At 35.9% G+C, this 25,483-nt stretch overlaps 1 protein-coding gene across 1 annotated transcript; it reads left to right on the plus strand.

Moving 5' to 3' along the window:
- The first annotated feature begins 571 nt into the window (after positions 1 to 571).
- On the plus strand, positions 572 to 25,267 carry LOC106709776 (nuclear pore complex protein Nup98-Nup96-like). Its single transcript, XM_045685558.1, is given in 28 exon segments — positions 572 to 728; positions 1,622 to 1,755; positions 2,036 to 2,149; positions 2,659 to 2,859; positions 3,439 to 3,533; positions 3,535 to 3,577; positions 4,354 to 4,490; positions 5,113 to 5,242; positions 5,783 to 5,860; positions 6,213 to 6,305; positions 6,592 to 6,686; positions 6,921 to 7,071; positions 7,875 to 7,994; positions 8,520 to 8,645; positions 11,043 to 11,145; positions 12,603 to 12,706; positions 13,702 to 13,838; positions 14,620 to 14,768; positions 16,873 to 16,913; positions 17,805 to 17,843; positions 18,085 to 18,210; positions 20,018 to 20,125; positions 21,033 to 21,152; positions 21,735 to 21,860; positions 22,309 to 22,345; positions 22,943 to 23,045; positions 23,858 to 23,972; positions 25,062 to 25,267. Coding segments are annotated over 27 exon segments (2,751 nt in total). The 5' UTR covers positions 572 to 728; positions 1,622 to 1,712; the 3' UTR covers positions 25,079 to 25,267.
- The last annotated feature ends 216 nt before the right edge of the window (positions 25,268 to 25,483 follow it).

Here is a 25,483-nt window from a genome sequence, read left to right on the forward strand (position 1 = left end):
CTCATTTAGAATTTCATGCCAATGTAATACTTCCTATGACACTCCGGGAAAGAAGGCGATGCGAATGACACGGTTCAGGCATTTAGGTTCTGAGCCGCCCGTCACAGCAGAATTTACCTACATACAAAACAATCTTATATACACGCGACAAACATACCCTTCTTTTGAGTCTGGTTAAAACGGCTTAGATTTAAGTATTGGTCACTATGAATCCACTTTGCTTTATGAGTCATAGTCCTTAATTTCATAATATTCTCAAATAGTAACGCAATCGTTGCAAACAAATAAATAATGTAACAGTAAAAACTTAGGTAAACTCTTGTTTTGTATTTTCCAAGCTCGCAAAAATCTATAAATTATGTTTACAGGGTAAGAAAATAAATAACCTAAATAAATATAGTAAAAAGAGGAAAGTAAAAGGCCCCAAAATTAGCAAAAGCCGGAACGACTTTTAACTGAGTAGTTTTTTCGTCATATGTGTGGCAACATTAAGAAACTTTCAACATATTTTAAAAAATTGTGTCTGGCAATTAAATATAAAAATTGCTGTTGATAATCTGTTCCTAAAGTTTTAATGGAAAGCCGATTTGGATGCAGTGTAAAATTGAAACCGTTTTGCTTCTATCCAAGAGTACAGTGAAATAACCAAATACAACCTATTTCATTATAAATTTAAAGTGAATTTTCAGTCTTTAATAGTTTGGTGTACTTTATTGCCTGTAAAAGTGGTAAGTTTATAAAATAATACGGTTATTTACATACGGCTTATGATTATTAGTTATTAAAATTTTTCAGTATGGTTAATTTAAAATGCTTATTTGTATGGTTTCTAATAAAACCCTAATGATGTGTAAACCAAATTCTTAGCTTACCTCGTGAGTTTAGTTTTAAACGTCAAAACTCCGCTGGTGTAATTTGTTGTATCTAAGGCAAGAAGGTGGATTTATTTTAAATATTTTGTTGTATGCCAAAAACTTCGTCACTGTATTGACTATAACGACGCAGTATAACACATTTAATATTTTGGCATGTTTTCGATTTCTTCATACATAGAGATTTTTTTTACAATTAAATGTAGGTATTTCAAAATTTCAAACACATCAAGCCGTTTTTTGTGATAACTTTATTCGTGTTATGTTTATAAACATGTGTAAAATTTCATTATGTGATTTTATGTGGTGTAGAATGAGTATTTGCCACTACATATTTCTAACTTTAATGTTATTGCTTGTTCTAAATCAAAGTCTAATTCAACAATGAAGCCCTATCTGTCTGCCCTTTACCTTATGTACTATCTGCTTATTAGGTACTGATTCACACATCTATCACCAGTTATATCTGAATTCACACCATTCTTTCCATCATATCCTCTTTCACTCTATCCATCCGTATTTTGAATTGTCCAAGAGACTGCGATATTCTTCTCTTTTGTAGAGGTTCTTCTCTAACTAGCATTTCTCACTTATAGAGTTTGTTCATCAAGACTTGATAATAACTCGCTTATAGAGGTTTCTCGCTTATCAAGTTTCCACTGGTAAGGAGGCAAATCTGATCCTTAATGTTAGATCACTGATGTCCACCAGAGGAAGCATTGCTCTCCTTTAATTTAGTAATTTTTCAGGTTGAAGATGTTGGGTGCCTGACAGGCAGTGTTATTTGACTTGTGGAAGACCAGGGATCAATTCTGTTAACAACAAAGAGAAGATAGCAAGATGTTTCAGAAACAAACATTTGGTGCGAGCACTTCTGCTTTTGGTAATATAATTTTTATAGTTCTTAATATTTTTAATTAAAAAAAATAGCATGTGTGAGACCTTTAGTGTAAAAACATTGTTTAGTATAACCGACTTTTTTGACCTGGTACAAGTTTCGATTAGTGCTCTCTTGACACTGTCAGTCACAAAATCTTTGTCAGACTACAGCTGTCTTGTTTTATGGTTTATTATTTATTCAGATGAGTTATATATCTTAAATAGACAAAGAAGAGCATAGCACATATGAAATGTTTGAAATCTTATTAAACCAATTCCCACAGGTACATCAACAACACCATCTTTCGGTAGTTTCAAGCCGACAACTGGTACTAATGCGTTCGGTGCACCTCCGGCATTTGGGGCCACGGCCACGCCTCAACCAACTACTGGTGGAGGTAAGTTATACTATAATGATTGAGGTACACAAATTATTTAGAAATATATATTTAAAGGTTTGACTTCTGTGCAATTTCTACGAAATGTCTCGCGAAATCTGTCGCCCGCGACTCCGTCCGCGCGGGATTTAAAAAAAAACGTAATACGTAGCCATGTATTCTTCCAGACTAGGTTCTACATCTGTGACAAATTACAAGATCCATTAAGACATTCCCGAGATACCTTCAAACAAACATCCATCCATCTAAACATTCGCATTTATAATATTAGTATGACGTGAATGTTTAGATGGATGGATGTTTGTTAGAAGTTATCTCCAGAACGGCTAATAGATCTCGAAGAAGTTTGATATAGATGTAGAATACAGTCTGGAAGAAAACATAGGCAACAAATTAAGATTTTTTTTAATTCCGTGCGGACGGAGTCGCGGGCGATAGCCAGTAAAAAAAATAATAATTTTTGTTCAATACTTTAGTACTTTAAAACTATCTAATCTTTTTCTACTCAGGTCTATTCGGCTCCACCAACACCACGGGTGGCCTATTTGGTAGTTCCCCAGCATCTACTTCGACCCCCGCTTTCGGTGCAACAACAGGCGCCTTCGGGTTTGGAGCCAATACATCCACTGGTGGCCTATTTAGTAACAACCAGTCGACCGGCCTATTCGGTAACACCCAGAATACTTCCGCTTTCGGGGCAAAGCCTGCAGGTATTTGCTTGATTTAATTGAAAATTATTGTTTATTTTAGAGTTTAAAATACCTGTCACCATTTTTATTTAACGAAAAAATATTGTTTTGCCAATTTAGTTTCACACTCACTGTGGGTTTCTGTTTTGTCAAAAATATTGACAGGCATGACGATATGTTTTATACAGTGATTTTGGTCTCAAAAACCAACGGTTAGTCATTTAATGATAACCATTAGCAGAGTCATTTTGTTGAAATATCACACTAAATATACATTAAGGAACTTCCTTAGTGACCATTATATAATTCATACTGCCATACTCAGACTCACTACGGAATGATAGAAAACGGTCATCTTAGTGTGAAAAAATGAAGTGACCGCTGCCTATAGACCCTTTACCTACCTTTAATAGGCAGGGGACCTACACATATAAGATTTTCCCTCTTCCTATCCATCCCTTCCTCCGCCTAGTCAGAAAAGAGGACTAATATTAGTTCTCTGGCACACATACTCATCTAGACTATGTTCGTGGTATTTTGCTGTCGGCTACAACTGTTAGAAATAATTATTATGGCTTTAATAATAAATCACTTTTCAAGGTTTTGGATTCGGTAATACATCGACAACGGGTACGACGGGAACTGGCCTATTCGGTTCCACTCCGTCTACAAGTACTGGGTTATTCGGCCAGCAGAAATACTACCTTAGGGGGTGGTGGCCTATTCAATAATACTGCCGGTGAGTAACCTATTCATATAAATTTTATTATCTACTTATCACTTTACCTTACTTTTTAAAATAATTTTGTTTAATATATGAAATAGGGAAAATGTTTTTTTCTTTTAGAATTACTAGAAATTGACTAACATTTTTCTTGTCTTTAAAAATACTTTAGCAAACATCGTCTACGCGAATGAATTTTATATTTTAAATTAAAACTTAAATCTAGTTATTAATGAATCAGTAGAGTGTTTTATGTATGTATTTGTATGTATAGACTGACAATACTATCCGAACCATTGGACATAAGTGAGGTTTCATTCTATTTGTATTCTTCCCCGAAGTGATTTTTATTTGGAACAACTAACAACTACATAATATATATATACAACAGATACTATGTAATTATGTACCCAAAATCGTTGTACACAACTTACAGTAACTAAAAAGAAAGGAAAGAAAATAAAAATAATAGACTACAGTTAAGTTGAGACAAAATCTTCTATATATCTATATATATATATATATATATATAAAAGAAAGTTGTGTTAGTTACACCATTTATAACTCAAGAACGGCTGAATCGATTTGACTGAAAATTGGTGGGCAGGTAGCTTAGAACCAGGAATAGGACATAGGATAATTTTTACCCCGTTTTCTTTTTCTTTTTTTTTTTTTTATTCCGCGCGGACGGAGTCGCGGGTAAAAGCTAGTAATTATATAAAACAGTTTAAAATGATTAAAATAAATGACAATGACATAAGGATACCATTCAGTCTGATTTTTATTTGCAGGTGCATTTGGACAACAGCAAGCTCCGACTGGTACTGGACATGTTAAATACAATCCCGTTGTGGGCACGGATATGGTGGTCAAGTCTGGCACCTCGCAGAATGTTAACATCAAACATCATTGTATTACTTGTATGAAGGTATGTAATGAGAGAATAGAGATATATAGAGGGAGAGAAGAAAGAGATAGAGAGGAATATGGCTTTAAAAATTGTGTGATAAATTGAAGTTTTGTTTTGAATTATTCTTTTGAAATACAGTTGAATCTGGATAAGCGAAAGTCCAAAAGACAGCGTTATTTTTCTCGCTGATAGAAAATTCTCATTACTGGAATTTCTCGCTTATGGAGTTTGCTCAGTAACCTGAGTATCTCGCTTGTAACGGTTGTCCGAGACCGGACAACAACTCTCACTTATAAAGGTTTCTCGCTTATGTATGTTTGAATCTATTTAATTTTAGAGTTTTGTCATAAAATCTAAAATCTATATATATTAATAAAGTTTGAGTGTATGTATGTAATATGGTAGAAAAAAAAATAATTTCGTATACACAATGTATTTGTGTGACCAATAAGGAAAACCAATTTTTGAAATTTTTTTTCTGTCTGTCCGCAAGTTCGCATTTGTTACATGTAATCTCTGAAATTGCTAGACAGATTTTGATGGGACTTAGACTGGAAGGTAGCTGATGTATCCAGGCATGTTATACGATACTTTATTTAATTCCGTTCTGACTTAATGTATACTTAACTTTTACATTTAGGAATATGAAGGTAAATCTCTGGAGGAGCTGCGGCTTGAGGATTATACGGCGGGACGTAAAGGCGCCTCCGCTGGTATGTTCTCCAGCTTCCAGCAGCCGACTGAGAACAAACCATTGTTTGGTGGATCTAGTGAGTATTTTACTAATATTATAAATGCCATTGTATAGATGTATGGATGGTTTGTTGCGAGGTCAGGTGTCATCTGTCAATGTTCTTACGACATTCTATGGATTTAAAATAAAATGTGTTCTTTTAGAAATAATTAATGAAGTATTAAAAAAAACACTGGGATAAATTTGGGAAGGTTTATGTACAGTCAGGGCAATTCGCGGTGTTCCACTTACAGAAAAATTGCTTTGTATCTTACAACGAGACGAACTCCGTCCCTTCCAATAGCAAAGTTAGGTAGCAATAAGTTTCGCAAACGTCATAATCATCAGCTCACTATACGTCTCCACTGAGGGTCTCAGAGTCTACCCTAAGTTAGAGATGACTATATCATAGTCAACCACAGTCAAGTGTAGTGACTTCACACATATCATTGAATTTCTTCTCAGATATGTGCAGCATCACAATTTTTTCCTTCACAGTAAGAATTCCATGCGGATGAAGTCGCGGGCGATAGCTAGTAAATCAAATAATGTTATTAGTAAATTTTATTTTTTTCAGCATTTGGTCAACCTGCTACAACTAGCGCTCCTCTATTTGGTGGTGGTTCTTTGGGATCTACTGGTTTTGGACAGACGAGTATGTGTTTAACTTTAATGAAAGATCCTTTACTTTATTTCCTTGATAAGCTTTTTTTTAATTTTTCCTTTCTGAATGTCTTTTTACAAATTAATGATCCACTTCCCGGTTACTGATTGATGTGAAATTTTGTATACATGTGTAAATTGTGTGATAATACAATATTATGATGACATGGTGATGATCTGATGATGGAACTGGAAGGTGGTCATAGGTACCTCGCTATGTGTGACATAACCCCATCGAGTTTGGACTCGTTTGAATCTTGACGAATACTTTTTCTTTAGCTTATATGTTTCTATACATGTATATTGACAATGGGAACCTACTTAAATACATTACTTATCAACAGATACGTTTGCGTTTGGTGGAAATACACCAAATCAAACAACATCTACCGGTTTATTTGGTAATAAGCCTGCGTTCGGAGCTACTAGCACAACTGGTAAGAACTTTTCTTGTTTCAAATTTTAAACCTAACTAATTTTGACCTAACTTAAGTTATAAATTTAAGGAAAAATAAATCATCAAAAGGTTTATAGTTGTAATTAAAATGTAAAAAATTTGAATGAAATCATTAAAAATTGAATGAAATTTGAATGAAATCCTTAAAATTTTGGAAAAAAATAATACTTGATAAATTCTGCATAGTTATTTTAACATATGTATGTTTTTAAATATTTTGTTATTGTTGTATGTATTTTTATTATTATTATTTTTTTGTTTTATAGGTACTGGTATTTTTGGTGCATCAACAACTCAAGCACCAACTTTTGGTACAACAACACCCAGCTTTGGTGCCTTTGGTTCGACCACTCAGAACCAAGTGAGTATAAATAATTAGGAAGATAAGTACCCTTCGAAATTCATAAGTAAATTGTTAAAGAATTATTAAAGAAATAATTTTTTTTTGATGTAACTTTTTTTTGACGTAAGATGTAGACTTTGTAATGTAAATGTTTTGGATGTATGGATGGTTATTATACACATAGGTTAAAAATTATGTTTTTTTTTAATTCCACGCGTACGGGCTACAGTTAGTATTTTATATTTATTCCAGCAACAGAGCACCGGTCTGTTCGGCAAGCCAGCTACCACTGGATTCGGCACGACACCCGCCAGCACTGGCTTTGGTGGCTTCGGCGGAGGACTGTTCACCGCCAAGCCTCAGCAGACCACTGCACCCACTTTTGGCACCTCCGCGCCCTCTGGTGAGTTTAATTACTGCTGACTCGGAAACCACTGGTGGGTCGTAAACTACTGCTGGCTCGTAAACTACTGGTGGGTCGTAAACTACTGGTGGGTCGTAAACTACTAGTCAGTCGTTAACTACTGGTGGGTCGTAAACTACTAATGGGTCATAAATTACTGGTGGGTCGTAAACTACTAGTCAGTTGTTAACTACTGGTGGGTCGTAAACTACTAGTCAGTCGTTAACTACTGGTGGGTCGTAAACTACTAATGGGTCATAAACTACTGCTGGCTCGTAAACTACTGGTGGGTCGTAAACTACTAGTCAGTCGTTAACTACTGGTGGGTCGTAAACTACTAATGGGTCATAAATTACTGGTGGGTCGTAAACTACTAGTCAGTTGTTAACTACTGGTGGGTCGTAAACTACTAGTCAGTCGTTAACTACTGGTGGGTCGTAAACTACTAATGGGTCATAAATTACTGGTGGGTCGTAAACTACTAGTCAGTTGTTATCTACTGGTGGGTCGTAAACTACTAGTCAGTCGTTAACTACTGGTGGGTCGTAAACTACTAATGGGTCATAAATTACTGGTGGGTCGTAAACTACTAGTCAGTTGTTAACTACTGGTGGATCGTAAACTACTAATGGGTCGTAAATTACTGGTGGGTCGTAAACTACCAGCAGGTACACGAAACTTGTATTAATTATGATACTACAATGAAGTGGGGGAAAATTGAAGTAGGAGGTGTTAACACACATTTAATGCCACTGACATTGTCTTAATAAAATTTGAAAAATATAAAAACAAATCTGTTTCAGCTTTTGGCAATTTGTCTACGGGTTTCGGTACGAACACCTCGAATTCCGGTTTCTTCAGTAACTTCGGCAAACCGAATACAACACCGATGTTGGGTGGACAGACACAGAATACTGGCTTTGGTGAGTTGAGTTGGCACATGGTACAGAAGAGTTGTCTTGTTTCTGACGTGCCAAATCAAATGTAGTGAAACAAATAGGGTTTTTATTGGGGATAGCTAGTATTCTCACTACTATTACTAGTAGTAAAATAGGATATTAGTACATACTAGATAGTAGAATACTAGTTTTAAAGTAGTAGATGCTAGATTCGACTGGTGAAATACCACAACCACAAAGAAGATAGGCATCAAGTGAAAGCAATTTCGTGTACAGTTTGATGATTTTTTGAGCTGGATAACTCATTTTAGTCTACTTTCCCTACCCGCTATTTTCTAATAAGGAAAGGATGGGTAGGGGAAACTTATGACAAAGGAGGGGACACACAGGAAAGGGAAATGTTTTATTTCTGTCCGCCTCTGACAGTTAGCTAACGCATCTGCAATTACAGATGTCTATAGGTAGTGCTTTTTTCGCCATTTCGGCGAATTCAGGTGGTTATATAAAAAAGTAATTAAGCCTTCCAGTACATGATTTGTTGTATTCCAGCGACAGGTCTAGGCGGCGGTTTAGGCACATCATTCCAGGCAAAGCCGGCTGCTGCGCCTGCTTTCAGCAATCTCGGCACCGGCTCACTGTTTGCACAACCTCAGCAGAATAATACCTTCAGGACTGGTGAGTTACTGCAAATACTGGTTTTAATGATCCAAATACAGTCCAACCTTGATAAGCGAGAGTTCACGATATTTTTCTCGCTTATAAAGGTTTCTCACTTATACGAGTTTCTCACTTATACGAGTTTCTCACTTATACGAGTTTCTCACTTATGGAGGTTTCTCGCTTATCCAGGTTAGACTGTGTTTAAAATATAATTGTAAATATTTACAATCTCACTAGACATATGAAGGCAAATTGTAAATTGATTAAATTGTTCAAGTTGTTATCCTTACCTCCTTACTTAATATTATAAATGCGAAAGTAACTCTGTCTGTCTGTCTGTCTGTCTGTCTGTCTGTCTGTCTCGCTTTCACGCCAAAACTACTGAACCGATTTAAATGAAATTTGGTACACATATAGTCTAGAGCCTGAGGATGGACATAGGCTATATTTTAACGCGAAAAAGGGGTTGTAAGGGGTTGAAAGTGGGGGTGAAAGTTTGTATGGAAGTGTCGCCTACTATTGTTTACTGAACCGATTTAAATGAAATTTGGTACACAGATATTCTAGAGCCTCAGAAATAACATAGGCTACTTTTTAACGCGAAAACAGGGTTGTAAGGGGTTAAAAGTGGGGGTGGTAATTTGTATGGAAGTATTGTCATTTTAACAGTTAGAAGCTTGAAATTTCTTTCTAAGGCTGCTAATTTGATATAAAAAAATATGAAATTCAATTTCTGTAAAAATTTTACCCTGAAGGGTGCTAAATAACAATAGGGGATGAAAATTTGTTTGGGAATATGTGAGGTTTAGGTGAATGTTTTATTTAATATGTTTTGCTGTTACCCTTACCGATATTTAGTTTAGAGCCGGAGAAAGAACAAAGACTACTTTTTAACGCGAAAAAAGGGTTGTAAGGGGTTGAATGTGGGGGTGGTAATTTGTATGGAAGTAACGTAATTTTTACAGTAAGAAGCTTGAAACTTCTTTCTTATGCTGCTAATTTGGTATAAATAAGTAAGAATTTCGATTTTTGTTAAAATTTTACCCGTAAGGGTGCTAAATAACAATAGGGGATGAAAATTTGTTTCGCAATATGTGAGGTTTTAATGAATGTTTTGTTTAATATGTTTTACTATTATACTTACTGATATTTAGCTTAGAGCCTGGGAAAGGACAAAGATTAATTTTTAACGTGAAAGAGGGTGTATAAGGGGGTAAAAGTAGGGGTGGAAATTTGTATGGACGTATCGTCATTTTTACAGTTAGAATAAGGTTCTAACTTCTAACTTTTTTAGGCTGCTAATTTGATATTAATAAATAGGTCATTTAAAGTTTGTAAAAGTTTTACCCTTAATGTTGCAATATAATAAGGGAATAGGGGATGAAAATTTGCATAAGAGTAAATGAATATTTTGTAAGTTCCATTTGTTTTGTTGTAATTTTTTATAAGTTTAAATAAAATACCTCAACAACAACAACTAAATTCACGCCCGTGACCCAGAGGGATAGGTAGAGACCAAACACCTACATTTGGTGCGGTCGCGGCACACCTATCTCTATGTCTACATCCATACATCAACGCATAGCACGTCGGTCAAGTAAAATAATAATCCTTAAAAAAAATGCTTAACGAAAACAGTATTTCACGCGGACGAAGTCGCGGGCACAGCTAGTAAATTATATGTATTGTAAAGACTACGAGTTATTCAAAACTGAATGTTGTCAGTCCTTTTAATATGGTTACTAAATTAACACTTAAGGGGGATCATTTAACTCCGAGTGCGGAAAAAAATAATGTTAAATATATAAAAATACACTTTTGAACAAATCGATTTCAATTTTAATGAAAATTATAATTTGATTTTAAAAAAAAACTAAATTTGATCCAACCGGAGGCCAAATTTTAGTCTTCTTACCCTTCCCACTCATTTTATTATAAGGAATGGATGGGAAGGGGATGTGGATTTGATGGAGGAGGAGATGAATAGGAAGGTTAAATATTCTCTTTTTGTGCGTCTCTTTCGTTGATTGAGGGTAGGCAACGCATATGCAATTGCAAATGTCTATGGGCGGCGGTCGCTTCGCCATTTCGGCGAATTCATGTAGCCGCTTGCTCGTTTGCACCTTGTAATATTTAAAAAAAACCGCGCTTGAGAACATGGCATAGTTTTCACAGTGAAGTCTATTCCAACAAAAAAAAACTTTACAGCAAAATATATTTAGGTCTGTTTCTGAACGAAAATGAACGTTAGATGAATAACATTGATATTAATGAACGAATGATTTGATAGAAAGAGATTGATATATGAAAGAAAAATGGATGGAAGAGTAGAAAGACGTGTAGTAGTTTTTTTTTTAATTTAAATACTGAATAAAACTGTTATCTTTTATTCTGTCTACCACATTATTTGAGGTCTGGACAGTGGTCTAGGTAACAGTATGTTTGGTGCGACTCCTTCACTTGGCACTGGTTTGTCTCTTGGAGGATTCAATGCTAACACTACACAAGTACTCGGGTAAGTTATGTCATTAGCCAGTAATTATGTCTGTGTGGAATTTAAAATAGCCAATGTTATCTTCTAGACCAGGGACCCCCAAACTATTTTGTACAAGGACCCCCTATTCCAAAATGAACTGTTACCTCAGACCCCCACATGGTCAAATTACCTACTTTTAACATCTATTATTATTATTAATTCTGACTTAAGTCAATAGAAGACAGAGTGAGAATTAGCAATATTTTAAGTTCGATATCGACCACTTTGGGAGTCCTTGATCTAGACTATGTTCTACATCTGTGTCAAATTTCAGCATGATCATTGCAACCGTTCTGAAGATACCTTGTAACAAACATACATTCATTTAAACATTCGCATTTATAATATTAGTAAGATTTTTGATTTGGCCGTTGCTTGGAACTTCGTTCGCGCAGAATTAAAAAAAAATCTAGTAATAAATATAGGCTATATACTAGCTTTTACCCGCGACTCCGTCCGCGCGGAATAAAAAATAGAAAATGGGGTAAAAATTATCCTATGTCCTTTTCCTGGTTCTAAGCTACCTGCCCACCAATTTTCAGTCAAATCGATTCAGCCGTTCTTGAGTTATAAATGATGTAACTAACATGACTTTCTTTTATATATATACTAGCTTTTACCCGCGACTCCGTCCGCGCGGAATAAAAAATAGAAAACGGGGTAAAAAATATCCTATGTCTGTTTCCTGGTTCTAAGCTACCTGCCCACCAATTTTCAGTCAAATCGATTCAACCGTTCTTGAGTTATAAATAGTGTAACTAACACAACTTTCTTTTATATATATAGATATATAATATATATATACAGTCGGATCTGGATAAGCGAGAAACTTCTATAAGAGTGAATTATTGACTTGTCCAAATAGACCTTTACGAGCGAGAAATTCGTGTTAGAGAGATTACCTTTATAAGCGAGATGTAGTAGTCTTTGTATTATACTAAATATTATCCACAATTCTGTATGTAGACCAGTGTTTCCCAAAGTGGGCGATAATGCCCCCTTGGGAGCGTTTGAAACCTAAGTGGGGGCGATAAGGGGCCCAAAAAATTGGGGGGCATTGAAATTAATTAAAGTAATGAAATTGTGGTTTTTAAGTTTTAGGGCTGAATAAAAATTAGGGGGCTCTGAAATATAATTGATTTTCAAAGGGGGCGGTGAAAGAAATAAGTTTGACAATCACTGATATAGAGGATAAATTTAAATAACATCTCTAAATATCTTATTGGATATTAAAAAGTGTTAAAAAAAAACAAATCTTTGTCTATCTGTCTGTTTGGATAGATGTGTTTGTTACAAGTAATCTCCGGAATGGCTGGACAGATTTTGATGGGACTTTAACTGGAAGGTAGCTGATGTATCCAGGCATGTTATAGGATATTTTTTTTTATTCTACATAAACGAAGTCGCATGCAATGGTATGTTTTAAATATGTTTAGCGGTGGCAGTGCTGCGGGCGGTGGTGTTCACGAGCAGATATTGACTCTAGCTGCACGACCTTATGGTGACTCTCCGCTGTTTAAGGATCTGCTGCCTGATTCTGGTGAGTTTTTTTTTATTGAAATACATAAGTACATTGTCATTTTTTGAAAAAAAAAAATGTTATTGTTTTTATTTTGAGAATTTTTTACATTAATATTTGAATCTTTAAAAAAACATTGTCAATGTGCACTAGAAAGTAATAAAATAATGTCATGAAAACCCTCTAAACTAAAGAAAGTTCTCTTCTTTCTTGTAACATGTCTATTTTGTATAATTATTGTTATTTTGGAGTCGGTTTCGGCCGAAGTAAATAAGTGACATTTTATATATTAGATGTCTTAGACTAAGTTCTTACCTAGGTCGAAACCGACTCTAAACAGATGAACTGAGGATTTCCTTTTTGAAGTCTGTTAAGAATTAAAGCTTAAAGTTTGTGAACTATGACAAACCACATTTTGTCTGATGAGTGGTGTCGGAGGCTTAATTTTAGTTCTCTTTCCGTTCCTACCCTTATTTTTGGAACGAAGTTCGTTATCGCGCGTTGTGAAAGGGGGCTAGACGGAAAAAATTCTTACGAAAAGTTGTCACGACACTTTTTGCTATAGTAAATATGTTAACGACGAATGAGCGCTACTTCACCATGGCAACGACGTGACAATATATAACGAACATTCATAGAAATAAAATGTACTTCTTGTGAAGACTTAAGTTTTTTATTCATAGAATAAACATTGGTTCCTTCACTAATTAATAGAAAGGAACTTCGTTCCATCCGGGTGTCCCAACACACCTCTCAAGTTTTTTTATAAAGAAACGGATGGGATTGAGATTTGTCGAAGGACGCATAGTAAAGGGAAATATTATCTTTCTGTGCGTCCCCTCCTCTGTTGATTAAAAGTAGACAACATATCTGCAATTGCTGATGTCTATGGGCATTGGTCTTTCACTATTTCAGCGTTTGTCACCTTTAAAAAAAAACATGCTGAGATGGTACCATATGTCATACAAATAGCTGTCATCTTAGTGGAAATAGGGTTTAATGTAATATCTTTACAGGTGCATCAGCGGAAGAAGCATTAAAACCAACTAATCCAGCTGCATTGAAGGCGGCTCTGGACACAGCGTACAAAGTCGCCTCACCAACCTCCGGCAGACTCAGGGTTATACCAACACCTTCTATAACACATGATAAGGTACATAAGACAAAATAATTAAAAAAAAAAAACATCCTTTCACTATGTAATGCTTAATTATGTACAGTCTGCATATATAGATGGCTCCTACGAATAAGGTACAATGTGCAAATTGATAACTTTACAGGAGAGGCTTTTAAAGTTTTAACTATTTAGGAAAATAGACCGCATATGTCTCTTTTATTTCAGTAAAAATTATTGTGCATGTTAACTAAACTAAGAGGTAGCTTTTAATAAAAAAAAAAAGTAAAAATCGTCATCGTTACTTTGGTTTTTATACATAGGATCAATTGAAATATATACACACTAGCTGTCTCCTGCGAATTAAAAACAAATTAGTCTAGATGTTCTTTCAGACTATTTTCTATATATGTGCTAAATTTCATCAAGATTTGTTAAGCAGTTCCGGAGATATCTTCAAACAAACATCCATCTAAACTTTATCATCTATATATATATAGTCAGAAAGTGGTGTTAGTTACACTATTTATAACTCAAGAACGGCTGAATCGATTTGACTAAAAATTGGTGGGCAGGTAGCTTAGAACCAGGAAACGGACATAGGATCATTTTTACCCCCTTTTCTATTTTTTATTCCGCGCGAACGGAGTCGCGGGTAAAAGCTAGTATTAGATAAATTCGATATGCTGAATTTGATGTTTCCTTTTTATCTTAGTTTCACCGTTAATTAAATACATCGTTCTCTTTCGCTCCAATCACTTTACTGTCTTCCATCTCTTTCATGTAACGAAATGTGAACCTAATTTTTTTTCTTCCTCAGAAATCATTGTTTGATGGCTTAGAAGAATCAGATCCGAGTTTAGAAGACAAGTTATCTTTGAAACCGAGTCGTAAAAGATTAGTACTGAGACCAAGTGCGGTTAGAAATGATGCCAGAGATGCTGAGAGTACTGTTGATAGTGTTAATAGGTGAGTAATTTTATATACTAGCTGTTGACCGCGATTTTACACGCGCGAAATTAAAAAAAAAACCTCATTTATTAGTCTATGTGTTCTCTTTTAAATTATGTTCTACATCTATGTAAAAATTTCAGAAATATCCGTTTGGCAGTTTTGGAATACCTTCAAACATTCATCCATACATTTAAACATTCGCATTTATAATATTAGTAAGATAAGACTAGCTTTATTCATTTTTGTTACACAAAAAAGCTTTGTTTTAGTGTGTATAACGATTCAAATGCTCAAATGATTACGAAGGACTTTACTATTTGTTGGGAAATACCGTTGCTATGACAACCATTCAGTTTTTGTTACTATTGCCTGGGAACTACCGTTGCCATGACAACCATTCAGTTTTTGTTACTAAACCAAGTGTCAGATAGGTGTAGTGTATGTCTAGTTTTGCGCCTATACACCGGCATTTAGTTGATTTTCTGTCTAACAGTACTAGATATTTTTATTTATTCCTTCTTCATCTTCTTCCAGTGCCTCTTTAGTCTTTAAGGTTGGCCGCTAACTTGTAAAATTTATTTCTATCTAATGCGGTGCGAAACAATTCCTCTGCTGAATTTTCCCTTGCATCTGTTACGTAGCCACGACTTTTTCCTACGTCCCGCGCGTCTCTTGCCTTCAATCTTGCCCATCATTATCAGCTGTAGTAGCTTATACCTATTATTATTTATACAACGAGGGCGAAATCACAGGCAAGAGCTAGTCTTAAATGAGAGAGATGCACACGACGGTCCACCTTCTACATCTGAACAGAGAAATGATGTTAATAGTACGTACATTTGTATATAGTCATTGAGTTGTACAGTCGAACCTGGATAAATGAGAATCAAAGGGATCGTAAATTTCTCGCTTATAGAGATTCTCTCTTACCCGAGTTTCTCGTTCTTGGAGGTTTTTCGTTGTGACCAGACAATTACTCGCTAAATGTCCTCTGATGAAATAATTAAAAAGTATCAACTATTATAAGACAATAAATTGTGACGTCAAAGTTATATAATTAACAAAATAATATGTTCCAAAAAATTATTCATGCAATTCAATTCTATAAAAAATAAACTAGCGGTAGCACGCGACTTCGTCCGCGCGGAATTAAATAAAGTATCCTATAACATGCCCGCATACATCAGCTATCTTCTAGTCAAATTCCTGTCAAAATCAGTCCAGTCGTTCCGGAGATTACTTGTAACAAACGCTCTTACAGACAGACTGACAAAATAAAAATAAAAAATGTTTTTTTTGTCATCAGCTAAGTAAATGTATAAAGTGTACGAAATATAATTATTTGTATAATATTGTTACGAACGTACAAAGTCACGTGAAACCCTCTACAACACTAGATGGCGTTAGAGGTACTGTTGTGAAATTATAAAACTTGAAGTATCTCGAAAGCCGCGGCGCGCGAGCGTGAGCAATGAGTCATCTTTCCGGAAGCGTCCGAATCGGTCGATGACGTTCGCGCCTTTTGGAAACGTTCCAGAAAGGAACTTTCTGGAATGGTCTCGGACTCGACTCGGCCTATATAAATAGCTGCAGAGACGCGAGCGAGTCAGTTCAGTTTGAGCTACCTTCGAGGCGACTTCGAAGCGACAACCAGCGATACAAGGGAAACCTTCTACTTGGCTACGACCTAGGACATCGTTAGTGCTTAGTGATTGGACCTAGTGCTTTGTGTTGGACCTAGTGTTAGTTCAATAAAGTCTTCAAAGAGTCAGCAGGTTTTTCTCTCCAAATCCTTCGAACCCTAGCACGTAACAATATAATACATACGGATAGTACAATTTTATTATATATAGATTTATTTTTAACTATTTTGTTAATATAACGAGATTAAAGATCACATTATTCTTTGAAACTCGGTGATTATTTTCATATATATGTGTATATTTATATCGCTTTTTTTTTTCTAGATTCTGAAGTGAATATTGAAAAACACACCAGTTGGTAAGTTAACATTTTTTAAATTAGTCTTTTAAGTTTTAAACACTTTCGTACATAGGGCAAAGTAATTCTACTAAGATTTACGTTGCCTTGATCTTCTAACTTTATTATCAACAGGCTAAGTGGTAGTAAAGTGTCTTGGGCTGAAAAAGAATAATTTGGGTAAGTTACTAAAAGTTATTAGTTTGTCTGACTGAAATACTTACCTTGGAATTTCAATGCAGGAACTTGAAATAATGTTATCTGGCCTAATGAGAGGTGCTACAAAATGTGTAAAACATATAGACCGACTTATCTGACCCGGTGGATATAAGTTAAGCTAAATTATGTTAACACACTAGCGCCCTCCTGTCAATGTCAAATTGTCACAAAATACTTTTAGTTTAGTTCAGTTAATAACATGCGAATGTTTAGATGTATGGATGGATGTTTTTTAGAAGGTATCTCCGGAACGACTTCATGGATCTGAAAGTAATTTGGTACTGATGTAGAATATAGTCTGGAAGAACACGGAGGCTACTTTTGTTTTTGGAACGAAGTTCGTTATCGCGCGTTGTGAAAGGGGGCTAGACGGAAAAAATTCTTACGAAAAGTTGTCACGACACTTTTTGTTAAGTATGTTAACGACGAATGAGCGCTACTTCACCATGGCAACGACGTGACAATATATAACGAAAATTCATAGAAATAAAATGTACTTCTTGTGAAGACTTAAGTTTTTTATTCATAGAATAAACATTGGTTCCTTCACTAATTAATAGAAAGGAACTTCGTTCCATCCGGGTGTCCCAACACACCTCTCAAGTTTTTTATTCCACGCGGACAGAATCGCGGGCTACAACTAGATTACGAAACACTTTAAAAGTGACAGGAGGGCGCTAGTGTTGCCATAATTTAGTTTGTCTTATGCCCACCGGATCAGATATCCTTGTCTATACAAGTTGATGTCTCATTCTCTTTGACTGAATAGATACAGCATGTGTTAATATCTCACTTTAGTGAGATTTGTATGGATTTATACAATAGTAAAAAATATTGTATCTCCTTTTATAGATAAAGAAATGCCCGAAGTATCTGAAAGGCGCGCCAGTTGTGGCAAACGAGCGAGCGGTAATTTGAATTCGCTAAAATAGCGAAATGACCGCCGCCCATGAACATAGTCTTTTTGTAAATGCGACAGAGGAGAAGACGTCCAGAAAGAGGATATTAATCCTACATATTCCGCCTCCAACGCCCCCTTTAGTTTTGTGTTAAATATTTTTTTTCTTTATACGAATGTTTCGGTACAATTCATGATATTCTACCAACTTGTATAACAACATGTTTGTCAACAGGTTGACAACTAAGCCACTACGCAAGCCGTTGGCTTCTAATTCGGAGGCTGCGGAGAATTCTGTGCGGGAGTTAGCAGTGCGGCCGCAGAGGTCCTTGGACAAGGAAAATGTAGACTCCAGTTCTGGTAAGTGCATTAGTGGGCAAAGTGTGGGCATCATAAGTGGGCAGTCTGTAAGTTTTCAAAGTGTGGACAACATTACTGGGCAAAGTGTGAGCTAGTGGGCAATATGTAGGCAACACTAGTGGGCGCAGTGTGGGCAAACCTCAAAATTAGTCCACTAAACAACAGATATTAACATTGTAAAGCAATTCTAATTGCTTTATATGAAACGAAATGAATTTAATAAAATCGCCCTCGAAATATAGATAAAAAAATATGGCGAATATAAAGTCTAAACTCTAAACATACCTTTCTCATTTCTTATAACAACATTCCATACAAGTCATACAAAAATTGTATAACCTAAAATATATCATGGGTTTATTGTCGTTGTTTGAAACATACAAAAGCATTAAACACGTCAAAAATTTGAATTCTTCTTACCTGTTCTGTTACATCCCTTTCCTTCTTGATCCTTCTTTCCCCTGCTAGAATGTTCACCGGGTGAGCTGTTCATCTTCTGCTGCCACCGTTGGGGTCAGGAACCAGGATGTTCCCGCTGCGAGACTCTCGCAAAGCAAATTGCTGGATTATACGGTTTATATATTTTGGTTCATTCGGTTCGTTCAATCATTCGTTCATTGAATATTTTTTTTATTAGATTTTGAGAAAGGTATGTTTAAGTACGTTAATGAAAGGATTATTTATATGTTCATGTTATTCGTAGTTCAGTCATTCATTCTTTTGTTCATTCATTCATTCAATCGTTTGTTGTTAGAATTAAGGAAGGTATGATTTAATTAGGATTTTATAGATTGTAGGATTATATTTTATTTTCATTTTATTTGTAGAGTAGTTTATGCGTTTTGCACTAGATTACATATTAGGCTTTGCACGCGACTTTGTCTGCGCAGAATTAAAAAAAAAGGATCAAAAGTATCTCATTTATTACTCGAATCTATGTTCTGTATCTGTGGTAAATTTTAATAAGATATGTTGAACCATTGCGGAGTTATCAAGTGAATATGGGTAATTCCATGTCAAATCGACAAATTTTTGACCTGACCCCCTTTGATTTCGCTGAAAATTTTCTATCTTTTTCTATCCTCTACTAAAAATTTTGAAAAAAAAACTTTCCAAACGGTCAATTTTTGAAAAAGTTCTGGCAATTTAAATATAAAAGAGCGTTTTTTTTCAAAAATTCATAACTTTTTTTGAGTCGGGAAAAAAATTGAAAAAGTTCTGAAAAATAACTTTCAGGGGGTAGAAAAAGATCTTCAGCGAAATCAAAGGGGGTCAGGTAAAAAATTTGTCGATTTGACATGGAATGACCCATATATTAACTAAACTAATTTCCCAAATCATATTTAGCTTATGTGTTCTTCCAACGACGGTGGCTCAGGGGTTATGCACTTGACTTGTAATCTGCAGGTCCTGGGTTTGAATCCCGACATGTACCAATGTGTTTTTCTATTTACATATTTACATTTATCCGACGTTCTTACTGTGAAGTAAAACATTGTGATGCTGCACATATCTGAGAAGAAATTCAATGATATGTGTGAAGTCACTACACTTGACTGTGGTTGACTTTGACATATTCACTGGAGACGTATAGTGAGCTGATGATGAATGAATGATGTTCTTACAAAGTGTGTTTTAAATCTATACCAAATTTCATTTTGATCCAAACAGCAGTTCTGGAGAAACATCTAAACATTCGCATTTATAATATTAGTGTAAATAATGTAAAAAAAAAATCCTATGCAAGTCTAATGAAATCCTTTTTTCCTATTTTCATCTTTAGTTAATTTAATATATTTGTCATCAGTATCAGAAGAAGAGAACGTAATAGAACAAGAGGCACCTCCTCATCCAGCCGGCATCAAACTGCAGCGTCCCGGATACTATACAATACCGTCTCTAGAAGACTTGAAAGGTAAATTATATCTTGTATTAAGTTTTACACGACACGATTCCTTCGAAATTAAACAAAAATAGTAATTAACATGTTATTCTTCCAAATTTTGTTCTCCGTCCATCCATACTTTCACATTTATAATATTACCAACTTTGCCCGCGACTTCCTCAGTGCAAAATTTAAAAAAAACGTATGAAAAGTATTGTATGTATTATTCGAGACTATGTTCTACATATGTGCCAAATTTCATAAAGATCTGTTAAACCTTTTTGGAGTTACTTTCATCCATCCATCCATCTAAACATTGTGTTTCTGAGATCGAAATCTCTGTTTGAAGCATTTTCTTATTTTTAAAACATTGTTTTTTTCTTTTTTTGATCAAAGATAATTACGATATGTTTTATACAGAGATCTTAGTCTCGGAAACCGACGGTTTTAACTTTATACAAAGGGAAGTTTGTAGTCCCTGTCTACCCCTCTGGGTTACGGGCGTGAATTGTACTATAAATAAATTAAAGAAATGCATTCACTAGGGACTCAATCCAATGTTAAAAAAAATATAGTTATATGGGCTACGAAGTTAAGAAAAAAAAAACTTGAGAGGTGTGTTGGGACACCCGGATGGAACGAAGTTCCTTTCAATTAATTAGTGAAGGAACCAATGTTTATTTTATGAATAAAAAACTTAAGTCTTCACAAGAAGTACATTTTATTTCTATGAATGTTCGTTATATATTGTCACGTCGTTGCCATGGTGAAGTAGCGCTCATTCGTCGTTAACATACTTACTATAGCAAAAAGTGTCGTGACAACTTTTCGTAAGAATTTTTTCCATCTAGCCCCCTAAGCATCTAGCGATAACGAACTTCGTTCCAAATCGGTCCTTCGAGTCTGATATTATCGTTCTTTTCATTCAATTTTACAGATTACATACGTCCAGATGGCTCTTGCGTTGTTCCCAATTTTACCATCGGACGTAAAAACTATGGGAAAGTGTTCTACGATTGTGAAATGGACGTTGCTAATCTTGATTTGGATACGTTGGGTAAGTTTTATATTAGCTTAGACCCTTTTTCCACTAGTGCGACTGATTTTGTGATAATCGTCCAAGTTAAAAAGCGACGAAATATAAGAGTAACAAAGACTACAGTATGTTACTCTGAGATATAATAATTTAGCGTCAGTTTATAATATGGCTGGTTTATAATCTATATCTGGCTTAGTTACGTAAGTTAGGTTTTTTTTAAATTTTAAGAGCCTTTTTCCGTGACTTTTTCTCGCGGAATTTAAAAATAATCTAGTAATAAATATAGGCTATGTCATCAAGGGATAGTGTAGCTTCACGACCGTGAAAGAATTTTTTTAATCTGTTTAGTAGTTTCGAAGCATATTTCTTCTTTATAATATTACTAGTTATAGCCCTCGACTCTGTCCGTGCGGCATTAATAAAAACTTAATAACTAGCCTATGTGTTGTTCCTATCTATGTTTTACATCTGTGCCAAATTTCATCAAGATCCGTTGAACCGTTCCGGAGATATCTTCAAACAAACATCCATCCATCCAAACATTCGCATTTATTATACTAGTACTATTATACTATAGATAAAAAAATTGTTTATTTTCAGTACACTTTTTAAACAAGGAAGTGATCATATACCCGGAGGATGCAGACAAGCCGCCAATTGGTCAGGCTTTGAATCGCAAAGCTGTCGTCACTTTGGACCGCGTGTGGCCGCGTGTGGCCGCGTGTGGCCGCGTGTGGCCGCGTGTGGCCGCGTGTGGCCGCGTGTGGCCGCGTGTGGCCGCGTGTGACCGCGTGTGGCCGCGTGTGACCGCGTGTGGCCGCGTGTGGCCGCGTGTGGCCGCGTGTGGCCGCGTGTGACCGCGTGTGACCGCGTGTGGCCGCGTGTGACCGCGTGTGGCCGCGTGTGGCCGCGTGTGGCCGCGTGTGGCCGCGTGTGGCCGCGTGTGACCGCGTGTGGCCGCGTGTGACCGCGTGTGGCCGCGTGTGGCCGCGTGTGGCCGCGTGTGGCCGCGTGTGACCGCGTGTGACCGCGTGTGGCCGCGTGTGACCGCGTGTGGCCGCGTGTGGCCGCGTGTGGCCGCGTGTGGCCGCGTGTGGCCGCGTGTGACCGCGTGTGGCCGCGTGTGGCCGCGTGTGGCCGCGTGTGACCGCGTGTGGCCGCGTGTGGCCGCGAGACAAGACACAGAGACGACTTATTGTTGATCCTGACAGGTGATTGACTTATAGACAGACTTCGTCCGCAAGGATTTAGAAAAAAAAAACTTATATTAACTGAAATACTGTTACTAGAGTAACTGCCTTAAGGCAAATTCGCTAAGCTTTGCGTTGTACCGTTGAAAAAAAAATAATCCTCGACCAATGACAAGGGCACCTCTTTTGTTGACAAAATCCTAACATTCTGCCACCCACACGGTGTTACCATCTAATACTTAATAATTAGCCTATGTGTTCTTCCACATTATTACATCTGTGACAAATTTCATAGAGATCTTTTAAGTCGTTTTGGAGATATCTTATAACAAACATCCATACATACATCTAAATATTTTATAATATTAGTAAAATTGAAAGTTTTCCGAATATATCGTATTATTTATATTGGTTTAATTCAAACTAGCTTTTACCCGCGACTCCGTCCTCGCGGAATAAAAAATAGAAAACGGGGTAAAAATTATCCTATGTCCGTTTCCTGGTTCTAAGCTACCTGCCCACCAATTTTCAGTCAAATCGATTCAGCCGTTCTTGAGTTATAAATAGTGTAACTAACACGACTTTCTGACTGTATATATAGATTTTATTTTCCAACAGGCTCATGAAAATGGACTACGAAGGTAAATTGAGACGAGTCTGTGAGAAACACGAGACGAAATTCATAGAGTATAGACCACAGACTGGAAGTTGGGTGTTCCAAGTAAGTATTCAATTAATAACACTATTTTTTAACTAAACAACCTGTTGGAATTATTTAAATTTACAATCTATACAAAAATTAATCTATGACTGTTCTATTGTTTATGATAAAAGATTGTTTATGGTCTAGGGTAAAAACGCCCGACCCCCTGAAATTTTGATTATTCTCACTTCTGACTTTGCTCTGAGCAGTGCTAGGGATCGGACATATACCTCCATAGTGTTTATTATAAAAAGGATAATATATATAATTTTATTTAAATCCTTAACCGTTGTTTTTACTTTTTACCATAACTTCCTATACAACCAAATTAACTCTACAGACTATACTTCTACTTCTTAAAATCTGTAAAATGATCTTTCTGAATCATTAGGGAGAATAAACTATAGTTGAACTTTGATTAGCGAGAAACCTCTATAAGAGAGAAACTCGGGTTAGAGAGAAAACTTTATAAGCGAGAAATTCGGGTTAGAGAGAAAAGTTTATAAGCGAGAAACTAGAGTTAGAGAGAATCCTTTATAAGCGAGGAACTCGGGTTTGAGAGAAACCTCTATAAGCGAGAAACTTGGGTTAGAAAGAAACCTTTATAAGCGTGAAACTCGGGTTAGAGAGAAACCTTTATAAGCGAGAAGATTATCGCGGTCCCTTGAACTCTCGATTATCCAGGTACTACTGTATATCCCGTTCCAAAACAACACTGTAATCTATATCTGTTCTAAATTTCAGCTTAAACAGTGTTACCTTATCCTTCTTTTATAACGACCTGTCCCTTCAACGTCACTATAACCGGTTTTGTACTATCAATATTCCAGGTGGAACACTTCAGTAAGTACGGTCTAACAGACTCTGATGAGGAAGATGAACCCACTCCGGATGTTTTGAAGCGACAGTTGGTGAATCAAACGCTGCAGAAGACGGCTGCTCCAGGTAAAGTTTACTTCTTGATACTTCTAGAGGATATGCTAGAGAAGGAAGTTATCAGATGTGATGGATATAAATAAACAAGACCTCATTAGCTCACTATAAGTCCGGAGGGTCTCAGAGTCTACCCTAAGTTAGAGATGACTATGTCATAGTCAACAACAGTCAAGTGCAAGTTGACTTCACACATATCATTGAATATCTTCTCAGATATGTGCAGCATCACAATGTTTTCCTTCACAGTAAGAACGTCAGATAAATGTACATATGTAAATAGAAAAACACATAGGTATATGACGGGATTCGAACCTAGGACCTGCAGATTGCAAATCAAGTGCAATCAGTAACCTCTGAGCCATCGACGAAAATAACTATAACAAGTTCCAATCCAAAACTCTAAACCATAGACAAAGTGCACTTAACGTTGAAAAAAAAAAAAAATTTCTTTTAAAACTAATTTTCACTTCACTTTATCTCTCAATTTTTATAAAATATCTTATAAAGTTAAGAGCATCGATGGCTCAGGGGTTAAGTACTTGACTTGCAATCTGAATGTACTAGGTTCGAATCCCGTCATGTACTAATATGTTTTTCGATTTACTTATGTACATTTATCCGATTTTCTTATGGTGAAGTAAAACATTGTGATGCTGCACATATCTGAGAAGATATTCAATTATATGTGTGAAGTCAACTTGCACTTGACTGTTGTTGACTATGACATAGTCATCTCTAACTTAGGGTAGACTCTGAGACCCTTAGTGTGGACGTATAGTGAGCTGATGATGATAAAGTTAAATATAAAAATGGCCGACATGTCCATATTGTATGATAAATAACTAGTATTGTAGAGAAAGCTAAATAAAATATAGTAAACAGTTAGCAGCCTAATTGTTAAAGATTGACAATTTTGCGGTTGTGGGTTCGAATCATGACATTCGACTATTGTGTAAAATCTTAATACAAGTCTAGACTTTACTTAGAAATGTAGTAATTAATTTATATACTATATTAAAAAAATCCATGTCGGTTAATAATGATTTAGTCTTGTATATATAAAAATGAATCTATTATTTATATAAAATTTGTTCACAGGTATTCGGTCTAGATAAAAATTGCACCTATCCATATTTGAGGACAGTAAAAACTGAACCGAAGACAGGTCGAGATGGTATGGTACGTATTGAAGATGAGATAAAAGATGTATTCTACGAAGCAGATTATATACATTGGGATTCAGATACAAGCAGTGACGGTGAAGATGAACCATACATTAAGAAAAGGAAAGTTCCAAACCTTTCCACGCTCAGTTTGAAGACAATATTCTCACCTAGGTACTTAGGCAGAGTACGTAGGAAGAGAAGAAAGGTTAAAACTGAAATAATACCAGAAAATCTAACACAAAATAAAGATATGTTTGATGTTGTAGACAGTTTTGATGATGTACAGTCAGCTTCATAAATATAGTGGCAGTCAAGATATCCAAATATATAGGAACACCTAAAGTGATCAATTAT

Source organism: Papilio machaon, chromosome W (assembly GCF_912999745.1).
Source record: "Papilio machaon chromosome W, ilPapMach1.1, whole genome shotgun sequence".
Taxonomy (NCBI): domain Eukaryota; kingdom Metazoa; phylum Arthropoda; class Insecta; order Lepidoptera; family Papilionidae; genus Papilio; species Papilio machaon.